General features: G+C 41.5%; 1 protein-coding gene across 1 annotated transcript; it reads left to right on the plus strand.

Moving 5' to 3' along the window:
* Positions 1-1125: 1125 nt before the first annotated feature.
* Positions 1126-15153, plus strand: WBP2NL (WBP2 N-terminal like; the record flags this gene model as incomplete). Its single annotated transcript, XM_084878305.1, has 6 exons — positions 1126-1240; positions 3522-3630; positions 3886-4027; positions 4238-4330; positions 8618-8733; positions 14743-15153. The coding sequence occupies exons 1-6, from the start codon at positions 1179-1181 to the stop codon at positions 15151-15153; spliced, it is 933 nt and encodes a 310-aa protein (XP_084734431.1). The 5' UTR covers positions 1126-1178.
* Between the last annotated feature and the right edge of the window lie 1854 nt (positions 15154-17007).

The following is a 17007-nucleotide window of genomic DNA, read 5'->3' on the forward strand; positions in this document are numbered from 1 at the left end:
TATTCTGTAAGGTGGGTGCAAGGTATAGACGAACAGTGAAGGGTCAAGACTGGAGGATGACAAGTCAGGAGGCTCTTGGGAGTCATTCAGATCAAATGGTGAGGGCCGGAACTGGAGTGGGTCGCTATGCCTGGATGGGGAGAAGTGTGAAGCTGTGAGTGAGAGAGCAGTTTTTCCAACTTAAGATATTACTAGAAGAAACCTAAGAGTTTTTCTAGTCCAAAGTCCAGAGAGCATAGTTTGTCTGAAGTTGCATGCTTAAGTACCAATGCAAGGAGACTAGATCTCAATGATCGTCCCACTGCTTCACACCATTCCTATTGTATTTATTTATTCTCATGGTCTTGCACTTAAAGATATATTTCTGAAATCAGAATACAACTTACATCTGATGACATGTCAGTTTACTTGGCAACTTTTTTTCTTGGTACATTTAAATATGGTGCATCTTATAACTGACGGGATATTAAATTTGATGAAATACAGTAATCCGGATGTTCATGTCCTTTCTCTTGGAAGCCCTCTGGTGCTATTTGTGATGTTTAAAGGAAATCAGCATCTTAATCTTCAAAGCAATTCCGTGTGATGTATCTCGCCGGGTCTCCACAATCGCCCTCTGGGGGTGGCAGGGCAGGTACGATGGACTACGCAGGCTCTCTCCACCTTGGAGCAGCGCGGACTCCCCTTCGCCTTCCAGACCAGCTCACACATCCCGTTCTGTAGGCCACATCCTAAGAAACCGGCTGATTCCAGGCTTTCTCTGGTGGGAAAAGGTTTTCACCTTCGAAGCGAAATACCATTCTGGATCCTTTCTCCAAAGGGCAGCAGCTTCCTGACCCGGGCAAGGGAGGACTGAGGAAGCGCCTGCTTTTAACTTTGATTTCCTGACAGGATGGGTTCAAGTTCATGCTGATGATGCAGTGACAGAGCAGGCAGGTGAAGATCGCGAAGGCGACTCACCCCTCCGTGCCCTGGGGGCGGAGTCAACTCCCTGGGCCCGCCTCCTTCCTGGTGAGGCCGGGCACCTCACCTCTGATTCCATCACTGCGGCTCACTAGGCCAGCCGCCCCGCTCACTCCTGGTCTTTGCGCCATAATCGCCACCTCCACTTTACAGCCCGCTTGGTGCAGGCCCCGCCCCTTCCCATCTGCGGGGCGGCCGGAGGGGCCCCGAGCAAGATGGCGGTGAACCAGAGCCACACGGAAGACCGCCGCAAGGCCTACATCCCTTATGGCGAGAGGTGCCTGACGGGAAGCCGGGCGCTGTGGGAGGAGAGAGGGGACAGGCTGGGCGGAGCAGGCGGCTTGCGAGCTCTCAGCCAATCAGGGACTTTCGCGCCTTTTCCGACCAACCACGCTTAGCTCCGCCCCCGACGTTCGTGCGCATGCGTGTTCTCACGCCTGTTCCGGGACGAGGAGGCGACGCAGGCGGAAGCGTGTGGCCTCGCACGTGTGAAGGGCGGGAGCGCGCCTCTCGGCGCCTGAGGGCGGGGCGGGAGCTCCTGGAGAGGGCGCGTCACCTCGGAAGAAAGGTGAGGGCGCCCTGGGGTGGCGGGGAGTCGCATGGCCCCTGCAGAGGGCATGCAGCTGCTGCTGGGCGTGAGGTAGCGACCTTTGTGGGGTGCCCGCCGCACTCCCTACCCCCACTCTGGGGAACTGGGCCCTGGACTTCCGGAGGCGGAAGAGGCATTGTGTGGAAAATTCTAGAAAGACTCCAAACTCTCAGGGGTTGGGGGGCTCAGTTGTCTTCAGAACTTCCCAAAGCCCCCTTCCTTACTTTCTGGCCCCGCCAGGGAGAGGCCTGCCCTTTATGGAAGAGGCTGGGACCAAAGGAAGAGACAGCTGGGAAGGATGGCGCTCCCTCCGGTTAATTAGTTCAGTGTCTTTCCTAATGGTCACTGAGGACATGTCTGCCGCCTTTGCCTCTGCAGTCTTAGCAAGTGGCGAGTGCTACTAAATAGTAATGAAAGCATGAACGACTGAATACATGAATCCAGGTAATAACACAAGCAACGGGGTGCTTTGCTCGGTGCCTGCAGTGTTGCTGCTCCCCCTCCTTTGGCCTCTTCCCAGGCTGTCTGGAGAGAGTGGGTTTATCTCCTCTCCGCCTCATACGCAATTCCCCGGTCCCCCAGTTTCTCAGAAACTTGTCTGCCCGTCTGATCCCCTTAACCATGCCCCTCTCTGCTGGGATGGCCCTCGTTTTCCCTGGCAGTGCGGCCTGAACCCAAGTGCTGTGCTCAGGACGCCTGAGCCCCTCTGAGCCCCTTGGAATGCCAGGCAGCTCAGCTGGTAAGAGCATTGTCCCCACACGCTAAGGTTGTGGGTTCGATCCCTGGTCAGAACACATACAAGAATCAACCAGTGCACACATAAATAAGCGGAACAAGAAATTGGTGTTTATTTTCTTTCGCATGTGCGGGAAGCAACCAATCCGTTTCTCACAGTAATGTTTGTCTCCCCCCCCTCCCTTCTACTCTCTCTAAAAATCAATGGAAAAATATCCTCGGGTGGGAATTAAACCAAAAAGATCTTGGAACACTATTCACCCCTTAAGAATCAGCTCATATTTCAATCTTTCTATAGTCGTTCCTAATTACTTCAACCAAAACTAACCTCTCCTTTCACTCAGTTGCCGTGACATTTTTGTGCCATATATGTGATGTGTGTCATATGTTGCTTGTGTTATTACCTGGATTCATGTATTCAGTTGTTCATGCTTTCAGTCAATATTTAGTAGCACTCGCCACTTGCTAAGACTGCAGTGGCAAAGAAGGCAGACATTGCCCTTAGTGATCATTAGGGAAGACATTGAACTAATGAACACATATAATAATTACTCAGAAAAACCAATCGGATTCTATGGATGAACCCAAGTTTTTCAGGTTAAGAGTGAGGGGAGAACATGAAAGGCAGAGGGAGCAACATGTGAGGATTCTGGAACATTCTGCATGCCTCACCTTCTTTAACATTTCCTTTAGCCCAGTGTTTGATAGTTCTTCACAAGAAGTATAAGAATTCAAGAATAAACAGAAAGAATACAAATAGTTTTACAAGAAAAATAATCCAGCCCTGGCTGGTGTGGCCCAGTTGGTTGTGCATTGTCCTGTGCACTGAGAAGTCGCTGGTTTGAGTCCTGGTCAGGGCATGTAACCAGGTTGCATGTTCGATCCTCAGTAGGGGGCATGCAGGAGGTAGCCCATGGAGGTTTGGCTCTTACATTGATGTTTCTCTCTCTCTTTTAAAATCAATTAAAAAAAGATATAAGATTCCTGATTGGTTTTCAATAAATATAATGGGAAAATTTAGAGAATGTAATCCAGAGATAAAGACAGAGAAGAATAAGTGTGAATTTTTAGGGAATAAAATAATTTAAAATTCTTTTTATGTCAATAAAGATAGTAGTAGGAGCAGCAGCTAACATTTATTGAGTGTCCAGGCTAGGATCTGTGCCAGGAGTTTTATGTTTGTCACTTTATGTAACTTGTAAATTGTGTGCTGTCTGCCCTTTCTGTTCTGCAGTATCTTGAATCAGTGTAATGATGTGGACCTCTCCTTCCCAGAGCATCCATCAGGATCCAGTCTCTTGCGTGGCACAAAGAGGGGAACGTTGCTTCTCACTTCATACCGGGTAATTTCTCTTTCTGTTCCTATTTTTTATTAACTCTATTTGTTTTCCTTAAAATGGAGAGAGGGTAACCATTGAGTCTCAAAGTGTTTTAAAACATTTACACTTTGAGATTTTCCATGTTGAAGGATGATAGAAGAAAATGATGATGTTTTTCAATTAGGCCAGGATGCCAAAGCAACCTTAACTGTAGACATTTTTATGTCTCAAACTATGGACGAATTGCATTCCTTTTTCAAAGTGACTTTCCTTTCTTAGGTGATCTTCGTGACGTCACATTCCATCAATGATCCCATGCTTTCTTTTATGATGCCATTTGATCTGATGAGTAACTGTTCCCTCGAACAGCCACTCTTTGCCCCCATCTACATTCAAGGAACTGTTCAGGCAGCTCCAGATGGTATGTGTTTACAGTCAGAAGTGTTTTTGTTTGTTTGTTTGTTTTCTTAAAAGCTTCCAGAAGGTTTAAGATTCAGACTTAGCTCATGTTAGAATTCAAATAAAAGAAAGCCTGCTTCTTTGAGTAATGCTTCTGTCAGTGTTTGCGTTAGTCCAGTTACCAGCTGTGCCAGCCTGCCTCGTAGTGAGTGTGTGCCGTTTCTCCCCCCAGGTGGCTGGGAAGGACAGGCTACTTTTAATTTATCCTTCAGAAAAGGAGGTGCCATCAAATTTTTCCAGTTGATGATGAAAGCTGCCTCTGCTGGTGAGCGATAATGATAAAACTATTAAGCACTTTGGGCTCTGGAGTGAAAGCAGGACTGTTACCCAGTTAGGATTTTCTGGTCTCTGTGAGTAGGCACGTGGTAATTGCACATGCATGTATACAGCAAGCATTTCCTAAGTAGTAGTGTACTCACACACATACTATGTGCTCTGTACAATACTACCTGTTGGGAAACATGATTCAGTCCCTTCCTACTCAGAAGGAGTTTGAAATCTAGTGGGAGCTTACCAGTCAGACACCTAAGTGACTAACTGTTCCTCATAATCTTTTATCCATCTAATTGCTGTTCTCATATGTCACTCGCTAGTCTCTTCACATCAGGGAGCCTGGTTGCCTTAGCTCTTCTTCCCTGACATGCCTTTTTGTCATCTCTTTTCTCTGGCTTTGCCTTTGTTTCTCTTAGGCTTAGTCCCTATCTTTGATGAGAGGAAGGAAGAGGTAGCGCTGCTCTAATGGATGGTACCAGAGACCTCTTTCACATTTTGAATACAAATAATTTGTATGATATATTTTTTATTCAGTCTAACCTCACTCCATGCTCTTCACTCTCTCACCTTTTGTACTCCAATCCAACTGGACTTCTTTGTGCCTGGTTCTCACATCTCTGAACCTTCATGATATTTCCTCTCTCTCTGGAGTGCTCTTTCCTTTCTCCCTTGCCTTCCATCCCCAACTTCAATGAGACTAACATAAACTAGTAGAGACAGGCATGCAAGTATGTTATCTCATAGCATGTGCTGTAATAGAGACATGGATAAAGTGTTAGGACACACAGAAGGATGGAGTGAAGTTTCTAGCTTAGAAGATTGGATTATGATTCTATAAACCATGGTCAAGAATATAAGAACTCTGGCTGGTGCTTCTCAGTGGTTAGAACCTCATGCACCAAAGGGTTGTGGGGTTGATTCAAGGGCACATATCTGGGTTGCAGGTTCACTCTCCACCCCGACCAGGGCACATCCAGCAGGCAAATGGTTGGTGTGTCTCTCACATCAATGTTTCTCTCTCCCCTCTCCCCTTTTCCCTCTCCCTTCTTCGTTCTTCCCAAAGCAAAGGAAAAAATATCCTTTGGTGAGGATTAACAAAACAAAAAGGATATAAGAGACAGTCTAAGTTGGAGAGGAAATTAGGTTTTTAAAAAATTATTTTTACTGATTTTTAGAGAGTGGAGGGAGAGGAGAGAGAAAGTGAAACATCGAGAGGGGAACATCATTTGACTGCCCCCTGCATGTCTTCCCCTGGAGATCCATGAGCCTTGACTGGGAATCGAACTAGCAGCCTTCCTGTGCAGGGGCTGACACCCAATCAACTGAGCCACACTGGCCAGGGTGAGAGGAAATGAGTTTAATTTTAGACCTAATAGTACTAACTAGCATTTTTTCAATGCTTACTATATTCTGGAGTGTTCCAAGCCCTTTACATGTATCAATTTTTTATTTAATCCTCACAAAAACCTTAAGATATAGGCACTAATAATTATCCCTGACTTATAGCTGGGGAAACTGAGTCAGTGATGGTTACATAATTTCCCAAGACTATACAATTAGTAAGTGATGGAGCTGGACTTTATACTTTAAACCTACTCTTTCTCTCTTATTAAACATTTTATTTTGGGGGAAAATTATATTGATTGAAAAGTTACACAAATATTACAATGAACTCCTATGGACCCTTCATCTATTGTAGATTTATCCATTATTAACTTTTTCCCACATTTGCTTTATCTTTTTTTTTTTTCCCCTCTCTTGTTTTTTCCCCTTCTTGTTTTTGTTGAAATATTTGGAAGTTACAAAGATCATTTCCTTCATGCCTAAGTATTCTAATGTATATCTCTTAAGAACAAGGCCATTCTCTTATCTAGTCATTGTACTTATTAAATTCAGAAAATTTAACATTGAAGCAGTATTATTAATATAGTTTATATTCAAATCCAAATGATTGATCCATTACTGTTCCTAATTCTATTAGCTTTTTTTTTTTCCTGAAATGCAGGATTTAATCCTGAATTACACATTGAATTTAATTGTCTTATTCTTTGTTCTCCTTTAATCTGGACTCAGCCTTTTTTTTTGTCTTTCATGACACTGAAATTATAAAGCAAATACAGGCTTAATGTTTTGTAGAATGTATCTTAATTTGGGTTTGTCTGTTCTTTATGATTATATTCAGATTACATTTTGGTAAGAGTACTGTATAAGGGACTTTGTGTACTTTTGAGCCTATACTCTTAATTCCTTAATACAAGTGTGAGATACGTGGGAGTGCTAGAGGCCAGTGGATGTGCAGCTCAGAGCTCCAGAGATTAACTGTATCTAGAGACTGATTTGGAAATCTTTAGCACACTGGACATCTCAGGAGCTATCTGGTTGATGGGTTCATTCAATGAATTAAGGATGGTATTCCAAGAGTCCTCAACATTTAAGGAATGGGCAAGGAGGAGTGAGTGACCTATAATGAAGATTGAAGAATGACAAGGGAGGTAGGAGGAGAATCAAGTGAGTTTATTATCCCAGAAGTCAAGAAAGGAGAAAGTCTCAAGCAATAGAGTGGTCAAATGTGGCAGCTATTGTAGACACGCTTGGTAAAATGAAAACTGAAAAATGTGCTTAGTGTGTGGACATTTGAGGTTACTGGTCTTAGCAAGGGGGATTTTAGTGAAGAGAGATCTGGATGCCTGACAATGGATAACAGGGTGTCCTGGCAGGTAAAGGGAGTACAACTATGGGAACCCAGGGTGAGGGGACCTTTGGAAGTCCAATTTCTCTTTGCTATAGATGTCTGGGGAACTCAGGGCAATTGCAAACTGGATCTTGAATTTCTTCTTAGTTTTGGCTTCATAGTACTAAGGGAGAGTCATTTTTAGGATTATGGGCTAAGGTTGAGGCAACTTTTGGGGATCCTCTTTGTGCTCACATTAAGATCTCCTTGCCCAGCTGGTATGACTCAGTGGTTGAGCATTGACCCATGCATGAACCAGATTACAGTTTGTTCCCAGACAGGACACATGCCTTGGCTTTGGGTTTGATCCCAAGTAAGGGGCCAGCAGGGGGCAGCCAATCAATGATTCTCTCTCATCATTGATATTTCTGTCTCCCTCTCCCTTCTCCTTTCCTGTCTCTGAAATCAACCAAAACATTTTTTTTTAAAAAAAAAGAGATCTGCAAAGGTAGGCAGTTGCACAGCAACTTGGAAGGATTTAGTCAACTTATATGAACTTGGTCCAGTGTCTGAACTGCTCTGGGTCTCATGGTATCATGGCTTAGGTGTGGGAACCTACCTCTGCTCCCCTGGCAAGAGTCAGTGCTTGTGAGATGGGCTTCCTTGAGGCCTTTGGAATTAACTATTCATTGTGCTTCATGATCTGATTTATTGACCAAGAATGATTCCCTTCCCCTCTGCAGAGTGGATTTGTCAGGAGTCTTTGAGTTATATTTATAGCAAATGTATATTGAATACTTACTGTGTGTCAAACACTAGGTGAGACAATTGGGAACACAACAGTGACTAAGACATACATGGTCCCTGCCTTTGTTAAACTTAGTCTAGTGAGAATCATATAAAAAATAAGCAAATATATAAGTGAATAAAATAATTACTTCTTCCAGAAAGGGCTACTTATAGTTATTGAAAAGGAGAAGATCAGGGGTAAGGAAGACAACTTTAGATTTATAGTGAATTACTTAATGCCAGCTATTTAATCAGATAAACCCCAGATTATCAATGGTTTAAGACAATAGTAGATAATAATGCTTATATAAAGGCCAATTATCAGGGCTAAAAGGGGAATCTGTTTCACATAGCCCTTCATGGACCCAGGGTAATAGAGTATTTCCCATCTTTAACACATAACACATGGCCTGTTGGATAGCTGTCAGAAAGGGGAAGAGAGGAGATCTTACCTGGGAAGTTTTCATGGGCCAGGCCTGGAACTATTGTACATTACTTCTGGTCATATGATCAGAAATCAGTGTGGTAGGCTGATAATGACTCCCAAAGATATATCCTTATCCATGGCCTTGGGTCTTGGAGCATGATGTGTATATCATTGGCATTTAGCCATGTATACAACTGAAGGATATTTATTTGTGCCCCTAATAGTTACCTAGTTGTAAAAGGTTATTAAACTGTATTGAACACTCAAGTAAGGTGATAGTTATTGAACACTATTGAACACTCAAGTAAGGTGATAGTTAATAGTTAATTATCTGGTTGATAGTTGCTATACATTTGACTTAAAAAAGAATGTTGCCAAATTTGTTTTTTCAGCTGCCCAAGGAGCTCCACTTCAAAGTATAACTTGCTGGTTTGGTGTTCCAAGACTGTGTATCGTTAGTGGGCAGGGGAGCATGGCGTGCCACCAACAAAGGTCTGATCCAGGTAAGGTATGGCATAAGGTTCTTCCTGGGAGGTGGAGAAGTATGCAGGGGTTCAAAGATCTACTCACTGCTAGCTTGCCTCCAACCCTGCTGGCAGAAGAAGCATCAGAGGTATGGAGGTTGGAAAGTGGTTGAGTACGTGACTTCATTCCAGATCGAAACCCAGTGGCAAGTCAGTAAGTCTCAGGCTTATTTTTAATTAATAATATACAGATACAAAACATACTTAGGCAACTCCCAATATTAGAAACAGTCACTTCCTGTTTTTGCAGCCTATGCAAAAACATATGCTCCTGTTCACTTCCTTCTTCCCATTTCTTTTTTTTTCTTTTTTTTTTTTTAATATATATTTTATTGATTTTACACAGAGAGAAATTGAGAGAGATAGAGAGTTAGAAACATCGATGAGAGAGAAACATCGACCAGCTGCCTCATGCACCCCACTGGGGATGTGCCCGCAACCAAGGTACGTGCCCTTGACCGGAATCAAACCCGGGACCTTTCAGTTCGCAGGCCGACGCTCTACCACTGAGCCAAACCGGTTTCGGCCTTCTTCCCATTTCACACAAGCACAGCCATCAAGCTTACACCATGCCCTTCAGCCTCACTAAGGATTCCAGCCCTGGGCTTTATGCCCTGTGCCCTTTAACAGTTGTGCCTGGCCACAGCTGCTGTCATGTTACTGGGAAGTGGTCAATAATTCTCAAATGTTGTTCACCACCTATTGGTAGACCACAAAGGGTCTCCTAGTGGGCCCTTTCTTGGGTCTTGGAGCATGATGTGTATATCATTGGCATTTAGCCATGTATACAACTGAAGGATATTTATTTGTGCCCCTAATAGTTACCTAGTTGTAAAAGGTTATTAAACTGTAATACTGTGCCCAAAAATCTAAAATGTTGCTATGATTTCATAAGTTTTTTTGTTGAGTTGAAATTCATAGAACATAACATACAACAATTTTTTTTAACATACAACAATTTTTTTTTAACATACAATAATTTTTAAATGTGCAATTGGTATTTAGTATATTCACAATGTGGTGCAACCATCAGCTCTCTAGTTTTAAAATTTTTCATCACTCCACAATTCCCCACTAAATAATAATTATTCTCAACGCCTCTTAATATACCCTAATCTGCTATTTGTCTCTGGATTTGGTTATTCTGAATATATCACATAAAAGGAATCATACAATACATCACCTTTTGAGTTTGGCTTATCACAGCTAGCATAATGCTTTTAGGCTAATCCCAGTTATAGCATGCACTTTATTTTTTTTGTGGCTGAATACTATTTCTCTGTACATATGGATCATAATCTATTGTCTTTCCTCATTCTTTTACTTTCAATCTATTTGTGTCTTTAGACTTTTAATCTAAAGTAAGTCTCTGATTAAGCCTTGGCCAGTGTGGCTCAGTTGTTTGTCATCCCTTGCACTGGAAGGTCGCTGGTTCGATTTCCAGTCAGGGCACATGCCTGGGTTGCGAGCTCGATTCCCAGTGTAGGAGACAGCCGATAGATGATTCTCTCTTGTCATTGATGTTTCTATCACTCCCTCTCTCTTCCTCTCTCTGAAATAAAAACATTTGAAATAAATAAAAAATTGAAGTTATAATCATGATTGCATAAACATATTAATAGATATTCTACAAAGAAATGCATTAAAATACTAAGTTTTTATGTTATGATTACATTATAGATGTCTTTTATTTTATTTTTTAAAATATACTTTATTGATTTTTTTTTTTTTTTTACAGAGAGGGAAGGAGAGGGATAGAGAGTTAGAAACACCGATGAGTTTATTTTTGTGTATGGTGTAAGTTGGTGATCTAGTTTCATTCTTTTGCATGTATCTGTCCAATTTTCCCAACACCATTTATTGAAGAGACTGTCTTGACTCCATTGTATATTTGTGCCTCCTTTGTCAAATATTAATTGAGCATAGTGATTTGGGTTGATATCTGGGTTCTCGATTCGATTCCATTGATCTATATGTCTGTTTTTGTGCCAGTACCAAGCTGTTTTGAGAACAGTGGCTTTGTAATACAGTTTGAAGTCTGGTATTGAGATCCCTCCTACTTTACTCTTCTTTCTCAGGATTGCTGTGGCTATTCGGGGTCTTTTATTGTTCCAAATGAACTTTTGGAGAGTTCTTTCTAGGTCAGTGAAATATGCCGTTGGTATTTTAATGGGGAGTGCATTGAACCTATAGATTGCTTTAGGAAGTATGGACATTTTGATGATGTTGATTCTACCAATCCATGAACATGGTATGTTCTTCCATCTGTTTACATCTTCCTCTATCTCTTTTTTCAGTGTCGTGTAGTTTTCCGCATATAGGTCCTTTACTTCCTTAGTTAAGTTTATTCCTAGGTATCTTAATTTTTTTGGTGCAATGGTAAATGGAATTGCTTTTTTAGTCTCTGTTTCTATAAATTCGCTGTTGGTGTATAGAAATGCCATAGATTTCTTGGCGTTAATTTTGTATCCTGCTACATTGCCAAATTCATTTATTAAGCCAATTAGTTTTTTAATGGAGTCTTTTGGGTTTTTTATATACAATATCATGTCGTCTGCAAATAAGGATAACTTTACTTCTTCTTTTCCAATTTGGATGCCTTCTATTTCCTCCTCTTGTCTAATTGCAATGGCTAGTACTTCCAGTACTATGTCAAAGAGGAGTGGCGATAGTGGGCATCCCTGTCTTGTTCCTGATCTTAGAGGGAATGGTTTTAGTTTTTGCCCATTGAGTATGATGTTGGCTGTGGGTTTATCATATATAGCTTTTATTATGTTGAGGTATGATCCTTGTACTCCCACCTTGTTGAGAGTTTTTATCAGGAAAGGGTGTTGGATTTTATCAAATGCTTTTTCTGCATCAATTGATATGACTATATGATTTTTATCTTTCAACTTGTTTATGTGATGAATCACGTTAATTGATTTGCGGATATTGTACCAACCTTGCATTCCTGGAATAAATCCTACTTGGTCATGGTGTATGATCTTTGTGATGCTCTGCTGGAGCCGATTTGCTAGAATTTTGTTGAGGATTTTGGCATCTATGTTCATGAAGGATATTGGCCTGTAATTCTCTTTCATTGAGTTGTCTTTATCTGGTTTTGGTATTAGGGTGATGCTGGCTTCATAGAAGGAGTTTGGAAGTGTTCCTTCCTCTTGAATTTTTTGGAATAGTCTGAGGAGAATCGGTTTTAGTTCTTCCTTGAATGTTTGGTAAAATTCTCCTGTGAAGCCATCTGGCCCTGGGCTTTTGTTTGCTGGAAGCTTTTTGATGACTGTTTCAATTTCTTCCCAAGTCACTGCTCTATTGAGATTTTTAGATTCTTCCTGATTGAGTTTTGGAAGGTTGTATTTTTCTAGGAATATGTCCATTTCCTCCAGGTTGTTCAGTTTGTTGGAATAGAGTTGTTCATAGTATTTTGTAACAATCCTTTGTATTTCGGCGGGGTCTGTTGTTATTTCACCTCTTTCGTTTCTGATTTTGTTTATTTGAGTCCTCTCTCTTTGTTTCTTGGTTAGTCTGGCTAGAAGTCCATCTATCTTGTTTATTCTTTCAAAGAACCAGCTCTAGGTTTTGTTGATCTTATGTATTGTTTCTTTGGTCTCTATGTCGTTTATCTCCGCTCTGATTTTTGTTATTTCCTTCCTTCTGCTTACACTGGGCTTTTCTTGTTGCTCTTTTTCTAACTCTTTGAGTTGTAGAGTTAGATCATTTGTTACCCTTTTTTCCAGTTTTTTGCAATAGGCTTGTAGGGATATGAACTTCCCTCTCAAAACTGCCTTTGCTGTGTCCCATAGATTTTGGATAGTTGTGTTTTCATTGTCATTTGTTTCTAGGATGTTTTTAATTTCTTCCTTGATTTCTTTGGTAACCCAGTCCTTGTTTAATAGCATGCTGTTTAGTCTCCATGTGTTTGATTTCTTTGGATTTTTTTCATTGTAGTTAATTTCCAGTTTTATGGCACTATGATCTGAGAAGATGCTTGATATAATTTCTATCTTTTTGAATTTGAAGAGACTTTGCCTATGTCCCAAAATGTGGTCTATCTTTGAGAATGTTCCATGTGCGCTTGAGAAGAATGTATATTCTGTGGCTTTGGGGTGGAATGTTCTGAAAATGTCGATTAATTCCATCTGGTCTAGCGAGTCATTTAGGATTGATATTTCTTTGCTGATTTTTTGTTTAGATGATTTGTCAAAGGGTGACAGTGGGGTATTAAAATCTCCTACTATGATTGTATTGCTATTAATCTCTCCCTTAGTGTCCTCCAGCAGTTTTTTTATATATTGGGATGCTCCCGTATTGGGTGCATATATATTTACCAGGGTTCTCCCTCCCTCCCTCCCTCCCTCTTTCCCTCCCTTCCTCTAAAATCAGTTTGTTTGTTTTTAAAGAATAAACATGTGATTCCAATTTAGCCTAAAGAGATATGAAAGGATATCTGATGGAGCACTTTGGGGGAAGATTTTCTTGCTCTTGAGGAAACACCAGAAGTGGTGGTCCCTTTTTCTGCCACTGAACATTTCCAAGTCTGGGACTCCATCAGCCATCATGGAGATGCAGGAGATTTCATTCCAGGCCAGGCAAAGGTGAAGGAGTAGGGAAGCATGGGAATGTATGTTCATAGTTGAACAAATTAGGGCCTATATGATTTTATACATATGTTTTCAACATATTTGAAAATTATTTGCTGTGAAAATTGTCATAGACAAAATTATTGGGATTTATAAAGAGTTCAAACTTAAACAACTTTGACTACAGAGGACTGAAATATTAAACTTTTGCGGCACTTTTTCTCTAGAATTCTAGAATATTTGATCAAATTGGTGATTGTGGTAGCCAGCCCCAAGATGGCCCTCAATGGTTATTATCTTGTGGTATTTACACATTTGTGTGGTTCTCCCTCGCACTGAATTGGACTGACCTGTATAACCAATAGGATACTGTGCAAATGATGTGTGACTTCTGACATTGTCATAAAACTGCACATTGAATTAGGACACAGACGTGACAAGTTAGTGCCTCTAATACAGCGGTCGGCAAACTCATTAGTCAACAGAGCCAAATACCAACAGGACAACGATTGAAATTTCTGTTGAGAGCCAAATTTTTTAACCTTAAACTTCTTCTAAAGCCACTTCTTCAAAATAGACTCACCCAGGCTGTGGTATTTTGTGGAAGAGCCACACTCAAGGGGCCAAAGAGCCGTATGTGGCTCTCAAGCCGCAGTTTGCCGACCACGGCTCTAATATATAAAACCTTATGACCCATGTTGGTGGGAATGCAAAATGGTGGGGCCACTATGGAAGACAATATGGAGATTCCTCAAAACCAGTTACAGAGCTGTCAGTTCCATCTAGCAGTCCTCCTCTAGATATTTCATCCTACAAAAATGGAATCTCAAAGACAGATTAGCACTTCCCTATGAAACACCGATGAGAGAGAATCATTGATCAGCTACCTCTTGCGCACCTCCTAGTGGAGATGTGGCTGCAACCCAGGTACGTGCCCTTGACCAGAATCGAGCCCGGGATCCTTCAGTCCACAGGCTGATGCTCTAGCCACTGAGCCAAACTGGTTTCAGCTATAGATGTCTTTTAAAAATTCACCTCTTTTCTATTTTCCAAACACATATTCCTCATTAAGCATGTATTTTTTATAATCAAAGAAAACTTTGTTAAGTAAAACATGTATCTCTCTATATACAGCTATAATTAATGCAGAGATTAACTGGGTTATTTTCATGTTTATTTTAATCCCTCTACAACAGGAAATGATAAAAGTTTTCAATTGGTGGTGGCTGAAGGATCTGGCTTTACCATTATTCTGCCTGATTCTCTTCCTGTGTTTGCTTCAGCATAATTTTTTTCTCCTTCCTCCGTCTCACTTATTCCTTGTCCACTCTAAGAAATAACTAATTTTTTTCTTCTCAATTTACCCAGTTGTTGTTCATGGGCCCCAACCTGTGATATGTGGACCCCCACCACAAGGATATGGAGTTCCACCAGCGGGATACGCACCTCCACCAGCGGGATACGCACCTCCACCAGCGGGATACGCGCCCCCACCAGCGGGATACGTACCTCCACCAGCGGGATACGCGCCCCCACCAGCGGGATACGCACCCCCACCAGCGGGATACGCACCCCCACCGGCGGGATACACACTGCCACCTGAGAGATACGCACCCCCACCAGCGGGATATGAAGCCCCACCTCCGGGATATGAAGCCCCACCTCCGGGATATGAAACCCCTCCTCTGGGATATGAAGCTCCACCTTCTGGAAATAGACCTGGGTCTCCCAGTTTTGTGGCAGCCCAGCCTGATGGATATGCCGCTTTTCTTCCTTCCACCTCATCTCCTCAGCACCATTCACCACCTTCTAAGAACTAAACCCTGAAGATTCACCAACCGAAGTGGCACCCTAAAACTGAAGTCTGGATAAGAAGGAGGACTCATGTATGTGTTTAAAGGCCTTTCTCAAGTAGTAGTCCCACCCTCTGGAAGGGCAGTCTTAGGGGGGAAATGAAGCTTTACTTCCATGCCTAGATTTTAGAAGCAAAGTCAACTCTTGATTATGTGCTAAAGGAAAAGTAGACTGGTAGAGCTAATTCCCTAATAATTTGGTTGATATTGGGCTGCATTTTTAAAAAATATGTTTTTGTTGATTTTAGAGAGGAAGAGAGAAGGAGGGAGAGAGAGAGAGAGAAGCATCGATTGCCTCCAGTATGCACCCAGACCAAGAAGTGAACCAATGACCTTTCAGAACACAGGACAATGCTCAATCAACTGAGTCACACTAGTCAGGGCTGAGCTGTATTTTTAAAAAATATACTTTCTTATTGATTTCAGATAGGAAGAGAGAGGGAGAGATAAAAACATCAATGATGAGAGAGCATCATTGATCTGCTGCCTCCTGCACACCCCCTAGTGGGAATTAAGCCCACAATCCGGGCATGTGCCCTTGACCGGAATCCAAACTGGGACCCATGAGCAGGTGAATGCTCTGTCCACTGAGTCAAACCGGGTAGAGCTGAGCTGCATTTTTTTTTTTTTTTAACGTATCTTGAATGTGACTGTGGAAAAAGCTTTTTCCCCTCCACTATCCAAGAAGCATTTATTATGCTCAGATTTCTAGGCACTAAGATATATGTTAGAAATATCAAGTTGGCCGGGACTGGTTTGGCTCAGTGGATAGAGCATCGGCCTGCGGACTGAAAGGTCCCGGGTTTGATTCCGGGCAAGGGCATGTACCTTGGTTGCAGGCACATCCCCAGTGGGGGGTGTGCAGGAGGCAGCTGATCGATGATTCTCTCTCATCGGTGTTTCTAACTCTCTATCCCTCTCTCTTCCTCTCTGTGAAAAATCAATAAAATATATTTTTTTAAAAAAAGAAAAAAGAAACATCAAGTTGAACACATTTTTCACAGCATTGTTTATATTAATGAAAGAATGGGACAACCTAAATTTATAATAGTGACAGAGAATTTCATAAATTATGGTATATCCATACAGTGGAATATTATGCAGCCATTGAAAATGATGTCTAGAGGTAGAAAAGCCTTTTTAAATATATATATATATTTTATTGATTTTGTACAGAGAGGAAGGGAGAGAGATAGCGAGTTAAAAACATCGATGAGAGAGAGTCATCGATCAGCTGCCTCTTGCACACCCCCTACAGGGGATGTGCCCACAACCAAGGTACATGCCCTTGACCGGAATCAAACCCGGGACCCTTCAGTTCCCAAGCCGACACTCTATCCACTGAGCCAAACCGGTTTCGGCTAGAAAAGCCTTCTTTAAGAATATCAAAACCAATGAAGAAATCAAGGAAAACAAAAAGTAAATATAATTTTGACTATCTTGACTTTTTTTTTAAAATTCTGTATGACCAAAGTTAAAAGATAGGCAGTAGACTAGGAGAAAGTAATTTCCAGCATATATATTAAACAAACAAATAACTTTCACTCAGAATATATGAACTCCTACAAATCAACCCAAAAGAAAAATAGAAGATATGAATGCCCTATTACAGAGGCAATAGAGTGGCTGGCCAAGAAACATTTGAAAAGATGTTTGTTCCACTCAACTAGTGTTAGGGAAGTACAACTTGAAAAGAGAAACACTTTTTTTATTTCCAAAGGTTTACAAATATTAAAAAGATTGAAAACCGTAAGTGTTGGGAAAGATGTGGGAAATGGTTATTGTTATAAATTGTTGGAGGGAGTTTTTCAGTATGCCTTTTTAAAAT

The sequence above is a fragment of the Pipistrellus hanaki genome (assembly GCF_964339955.1).
Source record: "Pipistrellus hanaki genome assembly, chromosome: 3".
NCBI classification, from domain to species: Eukaryota; Metazoa; Chordata; class Mammalia; order Chiroptera; family Vespertilionidae; genus Pipistrellus; species Pipistrellus hanaki.